The 13380-nt window shown below is 44.0% G+C and overlaps 1 protein-coding gene across 3 annotated transcripts in view; it reads right to left on the bottom strand.

Moving 5' to 3' along the window:
• Nucleotides 1–13380, bottom strand: part of MTR (5-methyltetrahydrofolate-homocysteine methyltransferase) — a 93338-nt gene that overhangs the window by 51617 nt on the left and 28341 nt on the right. For all 3 annotated transcript variants that reach the window (XM_045537275.1, XM_045537274.1, XM_045537273.1), the window contains exons 13-15: nt 11390–11502; nt 7864–8004; nt 5338–5523 (exon numbers count right to left, since the gene is read on the bottom strand). In XM_045537275.1, the coding sequence (XP_045393231.1) occupies nt 5338–5523; nt 7864–8004; nt 11390–11502 (440 nt within the window). The remainder of the gene's footprint in view (nt 1–5337; nt 5524–7863; nt 8005–11389; nt 11503–13380) is intronic.

The following is a 13380-nucleotide window of genomic DNA, read 5'->3' as shown; positions in this document are numbered from 1 at the left end:
CTAAAAAATACACGCATACGATAAAAATTCAAACACTACTAAAGAAGAGATTAAAATGAGAAAATAGGCTTCTAAAAAATACATGCATACGATAAAAATTCAAACACTACTAAAGAAGAGATTAAAAAATAAACGTCCCTTCCTCTCTTGACCTGCCTGCAGTGTCTCAGCCACCATCCAGGTGACGCTGCCATCGCTTTCTGGGATCTTCCCACAATAACAGTCTAAGGAGACTCAAGGATATGTGTTTATTCCTCACCCCCATCCATCATAACACCGGATCACTTGAGGCCAGGAGTTTGAGACCAGCCTGAGCAAGAGCCAGACCCCATCTCTCCCAAAAATAGAAAAATTAGCTGGGAGTGGTGGCACGTGCCTGTAGTCCCAGCTACTAGGGAGGCTGAGGCAAGAGGATCACCTGAGGTTGCAGTGAGAGCTACGATGATGCCATTGCATCTAGCCCAGGTGACAGAGTGAGACCCTGTCTTTAAAAAAAAAAGAAAAAAAGCCCTGGACTCAGTGGTGCACCTGTAGTCTCAGCTACTTGAGAGGCTGGGGCAGGAGGATCACTTGAGCCCAGGAGTTCAGGGCCGTAGTGCACTATGATTGGTGTCCGTGCTCAGTTCGGTGTCAATATGGTGACCTCCTGGGAGCAGGGGACCACCAGGTTGCCTAAGGAGGGGCGAACTGTCCCAGGGCAGAAACGAAGCAGGTCAAAATTCCCTTGCTGATCAGTACTAGAACTGTACCTGTGAATAGCCGCTGCACTCCAGCCTGGGCAACGTAGCGAGACCGAGTCTCTTAAAAAAAAGAAAAAAGCTCTAGCAGTGACTGCTCTTCCCTGACTGAGCGATTCTCCTTTGCACTTCGGGTTAAGTATCACAGATCCGCGAGGCACACAACATCCCATTCCTACTCTCAGAGTTGACCTTGCTTCCAACTTCACTGAGAAAACAGAAGCAGTCACAGGCTCCCACGAGCACACTGGGAGCAGATCTCCACTCTTTATCCCGCCTTCTCTCCTGCACGGTGAACACACTGCCCCACTCCCGACCTAAAGCCACCCCTCCGCTCACACAGTGGTTGTCACCCCTGTCAGCTCACAAGGTCATGAATTCTAGCAAATGCTCCCTTTCTCTCCCGCATCAATTCCTCCCTCCCTCCTTCTCTCTCTCTGCCAGATCATTCCCATCACCTTACTGAAACATGTTGCTACATCATCTGTACACACACACACACACACGCACGCACACACACACTCAGCGACACCCTTTCTTAACCTCGTATTCCCCTCCCTGTGTTTCCACTCTATTTCTTTGCTCCCCTTTATGGCAAAACTCCTCAAAAAAGTTGCCTACACTTGCCGCTTCTATTCTTCTCCTACTCTCTCTTGAACCCTCTCCAACAAAGCTTTCATCGCCTTGGAAACTGTACAGCAAGATCACAAATGACCCTATTTCTAAATCCAATGGTAAATTCTTGGTCTCATCCTATTTGATCTACCTACACTTCTTTAAATAGCTGATCATGCCCATCTCTTTGAAGCTTGTTCTTCACTTGGATTCTAAGTGAACCCTCTCCTCTGGGTCCCCTCCTACCAAACAGGCTGCTCCTTCCTAAATCCTCCTGAGAGTGTCTCCTCTTCTCCCCAGCCACTAAGCACTACAGCTCCAAGACTCAGTCCTAGGACTTTTTCTCGATAGTCATTCCTTTGGTGAGCTCAGTCAGTCTCCCTATTTTAACCACCATCTATGTACAAATAATTCCCAAACAAAGGAATCCTAGCTCCAAGCCAGACTTTGCCCATGAAAGCCAGACTCACGTATCTGCACACTCAACATATCCACCACAAACACACTATGTCCAAACCCAAATTTCTCCTTCCCCCATCCCAAATCTGCTTCTCTAACAGTCCTTCCTATCTCAGTAGCTCCATCCTTTCAATTGCCCAGGCCAACAAACGCTGAAATCATCACTGACTCCTCTTTCTTTCACAACCCATACCCAATGTGAAGGCAAATCCCACTGGCTCTACGTTAAAAATATATCTAGGCCGGGCACAGTGTCTCACACCTGTAATCCTAGCACTCTGGGAGGCCAAGGCAGGAGGATCGCTTGAGTTCAGGAGTTCAAGACCAGCCTGAGTAAAAGCAAGACCCTGTCTCTACTCAAAATAGAAAAATTAGCTGGGAATGGTGGTGCATGCCTATAGACCCAGCTACTAGGGAGCTGAGGCAGGATTTTGAGGTTGCTGTGAGCTATGATGACGCCACTGCACTCTAGCTGGGCTACAGAGCGAGACTCTGTCTCAAAATAAAAAAAAACTGTGTATTTATATATATATATATATATGACTTTTAACATCTTCTGTTGCCTCCACCTTGGTCCTCACCATCACCATGTCTCGTCTGAATTACAGCAACAAACTCCGACAGTTCTGCTTTGTCCCTAAGAGACCATTCTCCACGTAGAACCGGAGGGGTTGAAAACATAAATCAGATCACATTTACTCCTCCACTCAAAACCCTTCAGCGGTGTCCCAGCTTCCGTTAAGCAAACGTGCTAACAACGGTCTGCAAGGCCCTACACGATCTGACCTGCTACCTTTCCAACCTCACATCCTCCCAGTCTCCTCCTCTCCTCTGCGCCAGCCAGCCTGGCCTCCCTGCTGGTTTTCAGACATGATGAGCACGTATCTACTTCAAGGCTTCCTCTGCCCAGAACGCCCTTCCCTCGAGTTTTCACGTTGCTCACTTCCTCATTGCCTTCAGGCTTCTTCTAAAACGTCACCTTATCCAGGAGGCCTCGCCAAACCTGCCTACATAAATTAGCGTCCTCACCCAGCACTCTGCATCCGTCTCTTCCTTTCCCTCCCCGTACTCAACACCACCCACACACACATTGTTTATTAGCTGCACATATACATACACGTATATTTATTATTCCCTTTTTCCCTAAGAACGTAAATCACATGAGGACAGGGACTAGGTTTTCTTCTCTGTTATCCCCTCACGGATGAGAACAGGGCCTGGCATGTGCTGGAGGCCCAGGATATAGTTGAAGATATTTACCTCATTAAAAAGTAACATGCTGGGGGGAGGGGATGGGGGTATGACTACATGGTGAGTGCCGGGCGCACTGTCCGGGAAATGGACACGCTTGAAGCTCTGACTCAGGGGGATGGGCGGGACATGGGCAATATATATAACCTGAGCTTTTGTACCCCCATAATAAGCTGAAATTAAAAAAAAAAAAAAGTAACATGTTGCTACACACACACACACACACACACACACACACACAAATATATGTATATATTTCTAAAAGGGACATTTCAACAACAAAAAGGAGCTCCTGGAAAAAGAAAGAAAACTCAATAGAGGGTTTGGAGGATAAATGTAGATATGGAAATCTATACAGAGCAAAGCAAAACACCAGAGTTGGAAAATAGGCGAGAAGAGAAAATGAGGCCTGCCCAAAACACCCAACAGCCGAATAACACGTGTACCCAAAGAGAGTCTGAAACAGTTCAAGGCCACTTCCTGTAACTGTGGCTGCGTACTTCCTGAATGAAAGGGACTACTGAGTGCCCACATAACGGATGGCCCGTTGCCATGAGAGTTCAGAACACTGTGGACAAAGAAGATCCAAGAAGCTTCCAGAAAGTGGAAAAATAAATAACACAAAAATAATCGAGAGTTAGCATAGTGCTGGGCTTCGTACCAATACCGGTGGAAGCCAGAAGACAATGGAGTAAATACTTCCAAAACACTGAACAAGTCAAGCCTGTACTCCTATACCCGTACGACTGTCAATTAAGGATAAAAGTAGAATGAAGCCATTTTCAGACACCTAAGGGTTCAAATATACTTACTGCCATGCTTTCTTTCCCAGAAGCTACCACCAAAGGAGTGACTAAGCGAGAATGAGGAAATTTTTCTTGGAGGAAAACCTAAGAGACAGGCGAGAGGAAGGCCGGGAGGAAGGTGAGGGACATCTCCCAGTGACAGCTGTGCAGGGGCCTACGGAGCGGCCTTTGCAGGCCCAGTTGGAAGACCTGGAGGGAGAATCCTTCAAGAAATTAAAATGACAACCCCCTTAACGTGCTTGGATACTCTGGAGATTCACACAACTAGGGGACATTTTGAAGGTGAAATATATAGGAAACAAAGCAAACAAAAAAAAATATTAACTTCATGAAAAACAAACAGTGTGGGCAGGGAAAAGCAAGCACAGTACACCGCGTGCCTCAGCTTTTACACTATTTAATAATTAGGCACGCAAAATGGTTATAACTAAAACGAACTGTATCAGGAGTGGGGGATAAAAGTAAAGATTTGTGGAGTCGGGGCAGGGAATGGTGGAAAGCTAAATTCTTATCCACCACAGGAAGTCAATAAAAACTAAACCTGGAATTCGAAGACAAAGAGGCAACTGCTACATGAATCAGCTTAAAAGGTGACAGTGGTTGCCTCGGCATCTGGAGGGCTGGGGACTTCTGTTTTTCATAAAAAGCTTTACAGAACTATTTGTTTCTCTACTGGCAGATATATCTTTGATGAAAATAAAAATTATATCGAAAGGTCCCACCATACTAAACTAGTAGTAGAAGATAACTAGGATGACGACTTTTCAGTGGGACAACTTAACATCCCAAGTTTGGATTAATATTTTTCTATATATTCTTTAGAATTTTGGTTTTTTACATTTAGGTCTTTAATCGATGTAGACTTTATTTTAGTGTATGGTATACTAGTATTTTAGTATAGAGAAATAGGGCTCTAGCTTTATTTTCTTTCAAATGCGTAGCCAGTTATCCCAACAGCATTTATTGAATACTTCAACTTTTCTCCATTGATATAAAGACTTTATTACATATTAAATTTTCATACACAGCCATGTGCTACATAATGGCATTTAGGTCAATGACGGATTGCATATAGGACAGTGATCCCAAAAGATTGTAACACTGTATTTTTATAGTACATTTTCTGTTTAGATACACAAATACTTAACATCGTATTACCACTGCCTACAGTATTCAGTAGAGTAACATGCTGTACAGGTTTGTAGCCTAGGAGCCTATACCACATAACCTAGGTGTGTAGTAGGCTCTACCATCTAGGTTTGTGTAAGTACACTCTATCATGTTCAAATGACAACGAAATCACCTAAGGATGCATTTCTTAGAACGTATCCCTGTCGTTAAGTGATGCATGACTGCATACAGGTATTACGTATGTGTATGTACAAATACAGCTGTTTCAGACTTCCTTTTCTCCCACTGCTGTCTAACCTGGGTAACACAATGGAGCTGGGCCAAAACAAGTCACTCACCTGTCCTTCTTCATCAAAAGCCATGACCACCACAGCAGCTCCAAACTTCTTAATCTTCCTGGCCTTCTCCAAGAAGTCCTCCTCTCCCTCCTTCAGACTGATGCTATTGACAATGCACTTCCCTTGGCAGCACTTCAACCCAGCTTCAATCACAGCAAAATTGGAAGAGTCGATGCACAAGGGCACCTGAGATCACAAGGGCAAGAAAATCATAGTGAGGCCACAGGTCACCACAAACTCCCTCCCAGGAGCACCCAAATATTCCTATTTCTTCTTTAGGGAAACAATAAACAAATAACAGTAGTGTGTCACAGATAAAATTGTAATGCACTTATTCTTAAAGCCCAAATTACTTATAATAATTTGAGTCTTACAAAAGAATCTACGCATGGACCAGGAATTTACAATCAAAGATCATAGCTATACATGAGAATGGAATTAGTAAGATCAGTTCACTGGCTTCAGTACTAGTTTACTTATTCAAGTGCCTAAACCCTACAGCGAACAAATGGAATAGGATTCAGACATCCCAGATCTAACTCAGGGGTTAATGCTCAGCCTCGTGCCCTTTGGGAACAGCCCTCTAACCCAGTTACTCAAATTCTATCTTCCCTTTAGAAAATCAAATCAAGTTCCTGACTGAAAAAAACAAAAAGAGTTTTAATGCTAGAAAGGCAAAGTAGATCTAATATTCAACAAATGTACATAACGAAAATAAAGGACAAAATTGAAATGCACGGATGAAAATAGGTTCCTTTTACATGCATTCCTCTGTCCCAGGAAAGGTGGAAGGAGGGGTTCAAAGGAAGGATGAGATTGGTACAAAGAAAGGAAATGGGGTGGCTGATCTAGGCCACATTATTTAATTAAGCCATGCAATAAATAATTGAGTGACTGCCACGCTAGGCCCCACGTAGGGACAATAGTAGGGCAGACAAGTCCCTGGCTTCATGAAGCTTACAAAGATAAATAATTAAACAAGCGATGGTGCCAAGTGCAGTAAACATTAGAGCACAAATGAGCAGCACAGGCTGCCATGAAAGCACATTTCAGGGACACCAAATCCAGTGTATGAAGCCGGGAGAGAAGGGAAGGAGAATTCAAGGAAAGCTGCCCATGGCAGGAGACGTTTCAACTGAGGACTGAAGAACGATTAGTCAGAAATTTCCTAAGCCACACCCTCAAAGGAGAGTAAAAAAGAACAAGGATGCTACTGATTTCGCATTTTCTTAGCACGCTAGTAATCAAACATGTGCTAGGAAAAGGGTCAAACACAATGACAATACCAGGCCAATGTTTTAAAGAGCTTGGTGATAGCCTGGTGTTCCAACCCTGCTGGTGAAAACATGCCGGTAACACGTTTTTATGCTCTACCGCAATTGGTCCAAATTTGGCCTCCAATAAATTTTGGTAGTAGGTCAAAATCAAGAAAGACAAGGGCCGGGCGCGGTGGCTCAAGTCTGTAATCCTAGCACTCTGGGAAGCCGAGGTGGGAGGATTGCTCGAGGTCAGGAGTTGGAGACCAGCCTGAGCAAGAGCGAGACCCCCCATCTCTACTAAAAATAGAAAGAAATGATCTGGACAGCTAAAAATATATAGAAAAAATTAGCCGGGCATGGTGGCACATGCCTTTAGTCCCAGCTACTCAGGAGGCTGAGGCAGTAGGATCGCTTGAGCCCAGGAGTTTGAGGTTGCTGTGAGCTAGGCTGACGCCACGGCACTCACTCTAGCCCGGGCAACAGAGAGAGACTCTGTCTCAAAAAAAATTAAAAAAAGAAAGAAAAAAGAGTTTAAGATACAAATGAAAGATGGGAGAATGCAATTCAGTGCTTACCGCGAGACTTCTAACATCAGTGTTTGCTGAAGCCTAATGAAAAATCAACGGCCCAAGCTGAAAACTGCAACTCTTAAAGCACAAGGAAGTTTCTTTAAAAAAGAACTTCAAAAAAAAAATCACTGCTTATCACAAATTTAACGGAAGAGAAATGAGGTAAGATTTTTAAAGTTTTTAAAACCCATCTAAAACTTTTTAAAGGACTGACACAAAAATTAACTTTCACCTTTTAAAATGTAAAAGTGACATAATGTCTTGATTTAATCTTGTTTTATATTTTTGCCTTAATCTACCAAAGCCAAAAAGGTCCTTCTTCTGGCAGTAAGGAAGAATTAACTGAGTTCCCTTGTCTAAGTAGAAACGGAACCAATGATTTGGTCGGAACAGGTGGAATATCCTCCAGAGACGTCAAGAGTGAGTTCTCCCCGGGGAGAATCAATCAGTTTGCACGGCCCATCCCAAAGGCCTTGGAAACAGCCAAACTGAAGTCACCTCTCTCTCTCAAATCCGCTTTACACTGAAAAGGTTACCGTTAATCGAGCAAGCTGACAATCAGAAACCACTGTGCTTTCAATGCAGGAAAACGGAAAACCAGTTCTTGAGTTGACAGATCAATGGGACAACTGACAAAGTTAAATGAGTGACAGTGCGAGACAAGTGGATTCCCTTGATAAATATGAACTTTGTATAACCTTGGCAATGTCAGGCTCGGAGGCAATTAAGTTGCAAAATCTGGTCATTGCACTGGGACCATCCAGCATGCCATCGTCCATGTTGACATCCAACACCTGGGCTCCCATTTCCACCTGCGCCTTCGCAACACCCAGGGCTTCCTGAGGGAGGAATGTGAGGGAAGCAGCATTAGGAGACGGTGACACCTGTGGGCAGGCCACCAAAAGTAATCCCCCATCCTCCCCAGTGGTCCTTCCAGATTACAGACTACCCAGCCAGCGCCCTGACCCTGGCCTGCCGTCCACCCACCACTCATCACACAGTAACCTTTCCTACCTGTCTCTTCCATCACGTCATTCCACTGCTTGGGATCCCAAGGCTGTTCTCCCACCACAAAGAATCTAAATTCCTCAGCCTGGCCGTCAGGGCCGAGCTGGCCCCACCTTCCTACCCAAATGAAACTCCCACTCCGCCCCCTCCCTGGGACCCTTGGCCCAGCCACATTGGTCTCCATCTCTGTGCTACAGATCATGTCCCCTCTGCTTGGAATGCAATCCCCTTCCCTTCCATGTTGTTTAAGTCCCAAGCCCCATCTCCTTCAAGGAAAGTCCTTAGAGAAACCACCCCAAACTACTTCACTCTTCAGTACTTGCCAGAAATAGGCAGAGTGTTCACTGCAGGCTGTTAATCGGAGTTACATGAAAAGCAATGTGAGTTAAAAAAATCTCAGCAGGTCTTTATACTGGAAGGCTTTTCCAATCTTTTGCTACGCTATTATACACTGCAGCCCTCCCAAAACAGAATACAACACGCAGCATCTCCCACCCCTGACCATTTAAGGACTATCTTGTAGGATCAACGTTCCAGAGACCACACTTTGGGAAACACTGCTTACCCCACAACCCTCTGTGGCCTCTCAACACCATTGTCACATAGTTTATTACATTATCATTTCCTTGTGACTTCATGAGTGCTAGTTTATTCCTTCAAATAGATTTGAAGTGTTTGGAAATCGAGAAAGGACTTGTGTACCTCCTACTCTGAACAATGCTGAGCAAAATGTACACATTCAGTAATACTTTCTAACTTATTGATATGGCAGAGACTTTTTGTTTGTCTAAGTCTTCACTGTACACTTCACATTGTAATAAAATAACAAAGATACAATCAATAGTAGATGCTGATGTCCTGATTTTTTCTTAGCCCAAGAAAATCAAATTTTTAGCGACATTGTGATATTAATGGAAAAGGCATCAAACTCTAATGGCATATGCCACAAGGAAACATCATTTGCAGTGAGCCAAGGCCGCAGAGAGAAAAAGAATCATGATTAAATTTAGCAAATAGGAAAAATAATTTTTCAGTATCAGTAATGATTTAAATAGTATAAAGAATAAAAAGAAGTATACATCACGATCCCTGTTCTTGAAGGGTTTACATCTAATTGGGAGCATGTGACATGGTCACATAAAAAACTACTGGGCACTCCCATAAAATATGTGGGTCCAATGCCAAGATTATCTAAACGTCCGGGAAAGGGAAGGGTCTCTGGACTGAAATGGAGAAAGCTAAGAGGAGTCTCCAGCTGCCCAATGGGGGATGAACAGGAGGAAACACAGAGAGGAGGTAGATAGTAAGCAACAAAGGTCAAAAGACCTGGAAAATGGAAACGCCAGTATCTGACCTGTGTATTTCAGAAGAGTCACAGAGTAACAGCTTAAAGAGAGAGAAGCTCAAAGAGATAAGTGGTTTGTTTAAAGATGCACAAAGTGAGCAAGAAGACAGGCCTGAAACTTCTTTCAGGTCTGTGCTCTCTCCATGGAACCACGAGCCTTAAGGGACCATGGAAAGCTAGACGCTCATGAGGAGTCCCTCCCACCTACCCCACCCTGCTTCTACCGCCTCTCCTACTGTTTCCAGGGCAGAGACAGCCAGGTGGTTAAGGGCATGCACTTGACAGACCTGGGTTCTATCATTTACTTGCTGTGAAACAACACAGAGGTGAATTTAACCTCCCAAGCCTCCATTTCCGCATCTGCAAAATGGGATAACAACAGTATCTATCTCATGGAGCTGTTAAGGTTAAATGAGTAATGACATAAAGTGCTTAGCAAAGAGCCTGGCGTATAGAAAGACATTACTAAATGATAGTTATTAATTCCACTCATTTGCATCTTCTTAAAATGTTCTCCACCCTCTGTCTCCAATCTCTCAAATCTGAGAGCTGAAAGGGACACCACAGAATGAGCATAAGAATCAAAACATCAATAGGACATGGACATCTTAGGGGGTAGTAACTATAAAAAAAAAATGTAAAAAACAAACAAGAAAAGAGGAGAATGAAAATAAGCCAAAAAAAAGAAGAAGAATCAAAACACCAAGGGAAACACTGCTAATTAAAGAACATGGTAAGACTATGAAGATCACTGGGCACTTGTTCAGAAGGCAACAGACGTGAGCAGAGGCAGAAACGAGACTTCCAGAAGGTTCAGATGACAGATGAGGATGGGGGGGTGCAGTTTGATGCCCCAGGGAAGAGGATGGACTGACGGCCTAAGGAGTTTGAATTTTATCCTATATGCAGAAAAAAAAAAAAAAGTCACCCTGTGGAACTTCTGAACTGCGGAGGGCCGGGTGACAGAAGCGGACAGTGGCAGTGGAGAGGAGCAAGAATGAAAGGAAGAGGACTGACAGGGAACTGGTCAGGCACCGAGTGACCAGCCGGCCAGCCCTGACAAGGTGCGGGCTAAGGGACCAAGAAGGAAGAGCCACCACCAGGGGAGGCCGTGAGGTGTACAGAGAGTGATTAATGCGTCCTTTCCTTGTGATGAAAACTATACCAGCTCTGACACGGTTTCTCGAAGATCTATTTCCTAAAGCTTGTAAAACCTTAAAAGTGAAAAAAGTTGAAGGACAAAATTAATTATCATTGAAGCTGAGACCAAATTCCTCCACTTTTAACTGCGTATTTGCAGAAGAAACGGAAATCCAGATTTCTCGGGTGGGCTCTGTGTGGATTAAATTTTGCTCGTCCACAGAGTGACTGAGCTTAAAAACACCACGGCTATAAAGTCCACATAATTTTCCCAGGCAAGGGCCTATTCCTTTCGTTTGTTTATTTTCATCTACAGCTAACAGGATCGATAACACCCTCATTAGTCAGCCCTGGATGTGCCCATGAGGTCACCGAAATTTTCTTGGCTTTCCCTTTCCCTACAAGGATTTGTGAGACGCCAAAATGAAGTGCACTCTCATGTTTTAACTTATTTCCTGATTAATCGAAATAGCTAGAACCTGGAACCAATCTCATTCCATATCATGCCTCAAACGCAGTACTTTTTGACAAATATTGACAATAGCAGCTTTGATTTTTCAAACCTTCCTCCTCCAGCCAGCCAGCCTGCTGCAAACACACATTATTACCATCTTCTCACACTTCCTAGCAGCTCTGCTAATAACTCCATCAAAGGCAGAGAGCTGTTTCATTTACATGCTGTCTAGCCGGAGACTCGGCAGATGCCTCCGGGGTCTTATTAAGATGCTCACTTCATAGTTTCCTGCCATGATGAGTTTAGCAAACTTCTTTGATCCTGCAACGTTACAGCGCTCTCCAATGTTAACAAAGTTGGTGTACGGTCCAATCTTGAAGGACTCTAGACCTTAAAAGGAGAAGCATTTTGAAAAATTTCTGACAATGCATACGGATGACATGAGACAGACAGACACAACTATATTCAATAAGAAAGAAGTTACTATATCATAGCGCATCGGATAGGAAATCCAACGTGGAAACAGGACCGCAGCCTTCTCCTCTAGAGAGATTCAAACGTAACAAACCTTTATTTGTTACAGCTTAACTTTACAAGCTGAACTCTCAAAAGAAATATTTCAGTGTTTTATGGTGCAAATATTCCTAAAAGGCTGAGTCATAGTATCTCTGAGAAAGAAGGAGAAATTATCGTCATATTCCTGTGTAACCAAGAGTCTGGGGCAAAAGCCAGGAAGGAAGTTAGAATCAAAAAAGGGTAGTTCCCCGCTATCTGCTCAGACAGCAGCTTGAAGCTGGGTGGAGCGAGCTTTCCCACTCCCACCGACAGCGCCGTCAGAGCTTTACTGGATCTCTTTGACGCAGAGGCCTAGAACCCGTAACTAACAAGGCCGGGCTGGGTCATCAAGAAGGCCCCAGGTGGACGCCTGGGAGGCAGGAGTCACCATGGCAGGGCCACCACGCCTGTGTCCTTATCTGCCAAGGGGCAATAACATGCTGTGTCACAGGCCAATTTAGGGGCAAATATCACGTAATACCTGTGGACACATTACACTGAGGCAAAAACATACAGTGTAAATTCTCACTGCAGAAAAGGCTCTGAACTGGGTTTTTTTTGTTGTTGTTATTGTTGTTTTCTGGTTTTTTGTTTTGTTTTAAGACAGGGCCTTGCTCTGTCTCCCAGATTAGAGTGCAGTGGTGTCACCATAGCTCACTGCAACCCCAGACTCCTGGGCTCAAGCGATCCTCCTGCCTCAGCCTCTGGAGAAGCTGGGACTACAGGTGTGCACCACCACGCCGGGCTAAATTTTCTGTTTTTTATAGAGATGGGGTCTCGCTCTTGCTCAGGCTGGTCTCAAACTCCTCCTGCCTCAAGCGATTCTCCCAGCTTGGCCTCCCAAAGTGCTAGGACTATAGGCGTGAGCCACCACCCCTGGCCATCTGAACTGTTATTGTTCTATATTTAAATATTAGGAGAGGCAGGCTCTAGGGACAGACAGCCTTGGGTTCAAACCACTTACCTGACTTGAAAAACCCAGGGCAACTTCCCACACAGCCTCTGAGCTTCTCAAGTAGAGATAGCAAAGTATCTGCCTCACAATGTTATTGTAAAAATAACACTGGGTAATGTTAATAAGCTCAAAATTAGCATCTGCAATCATAGCTGCTGTTGTTAATAAAAGAAGATGGCTTATGAGTCCTTTGCCAAGGCATTGGATGAGGAAGAAACAGATAGGGGAGAGAGGAAAATAATGAATGTAAGCGGGATCATTATAAAGCTATTCTAGGCTGCTTGTTCACTGAGACTGTCATTTCCCACAGTTTCAGCTATGACTTCCCTTCCCACTGGAAATGATCCTCACGGCCCGGCCTTCCGTGGCATCCCTGATCCTGGCAGGACAGGCAAGCGGGGATGCCAACATTTAAATGCTGAAGAGTTCTCCTGTGACCTCCCTAAAAGCATCCCACACAAAGCACTTCTGATCTATTATGAATGTGAAGCATCTGATAGGAAAGCCAGCCGCACTTCTCTCCAGTTTACAATTTATAAAAGAACAATTTTAAAAACCATGTTTAGTGTCACTCTTTTGAAATCTGATTGAAAGTGATTGTTAAAGCAATTTAGAGATAGTGCAGGACATTCAAGTTGAAGAAAAAGAAGTCTTTTACATATGAATTCTAAAGGAAGTCACATGTAAACGGCTCTCTCGGTTTAGTTTTGGCAAAGGTTAATATTTTCATTGTTAGTGCTTGGTTGAAGTAAGGCACA

This window comes from Lemur catta, chromosome 25 (genome assembly GCF_020740605.2).
Source record: "Lemur catta isolate mLemCat1 chromosome 25, mLemCat1.pri, whole genome shotgun sequence".
NCBI classification, from domain to species: Eukaryota; Metazoa; Chordata; class Mammalia; order Primates; family Lemuridae; genus Lemur; species Lemur catta.
This window is presented reverse-complemented; position numbering and strand designations above follow the sequence as displayed.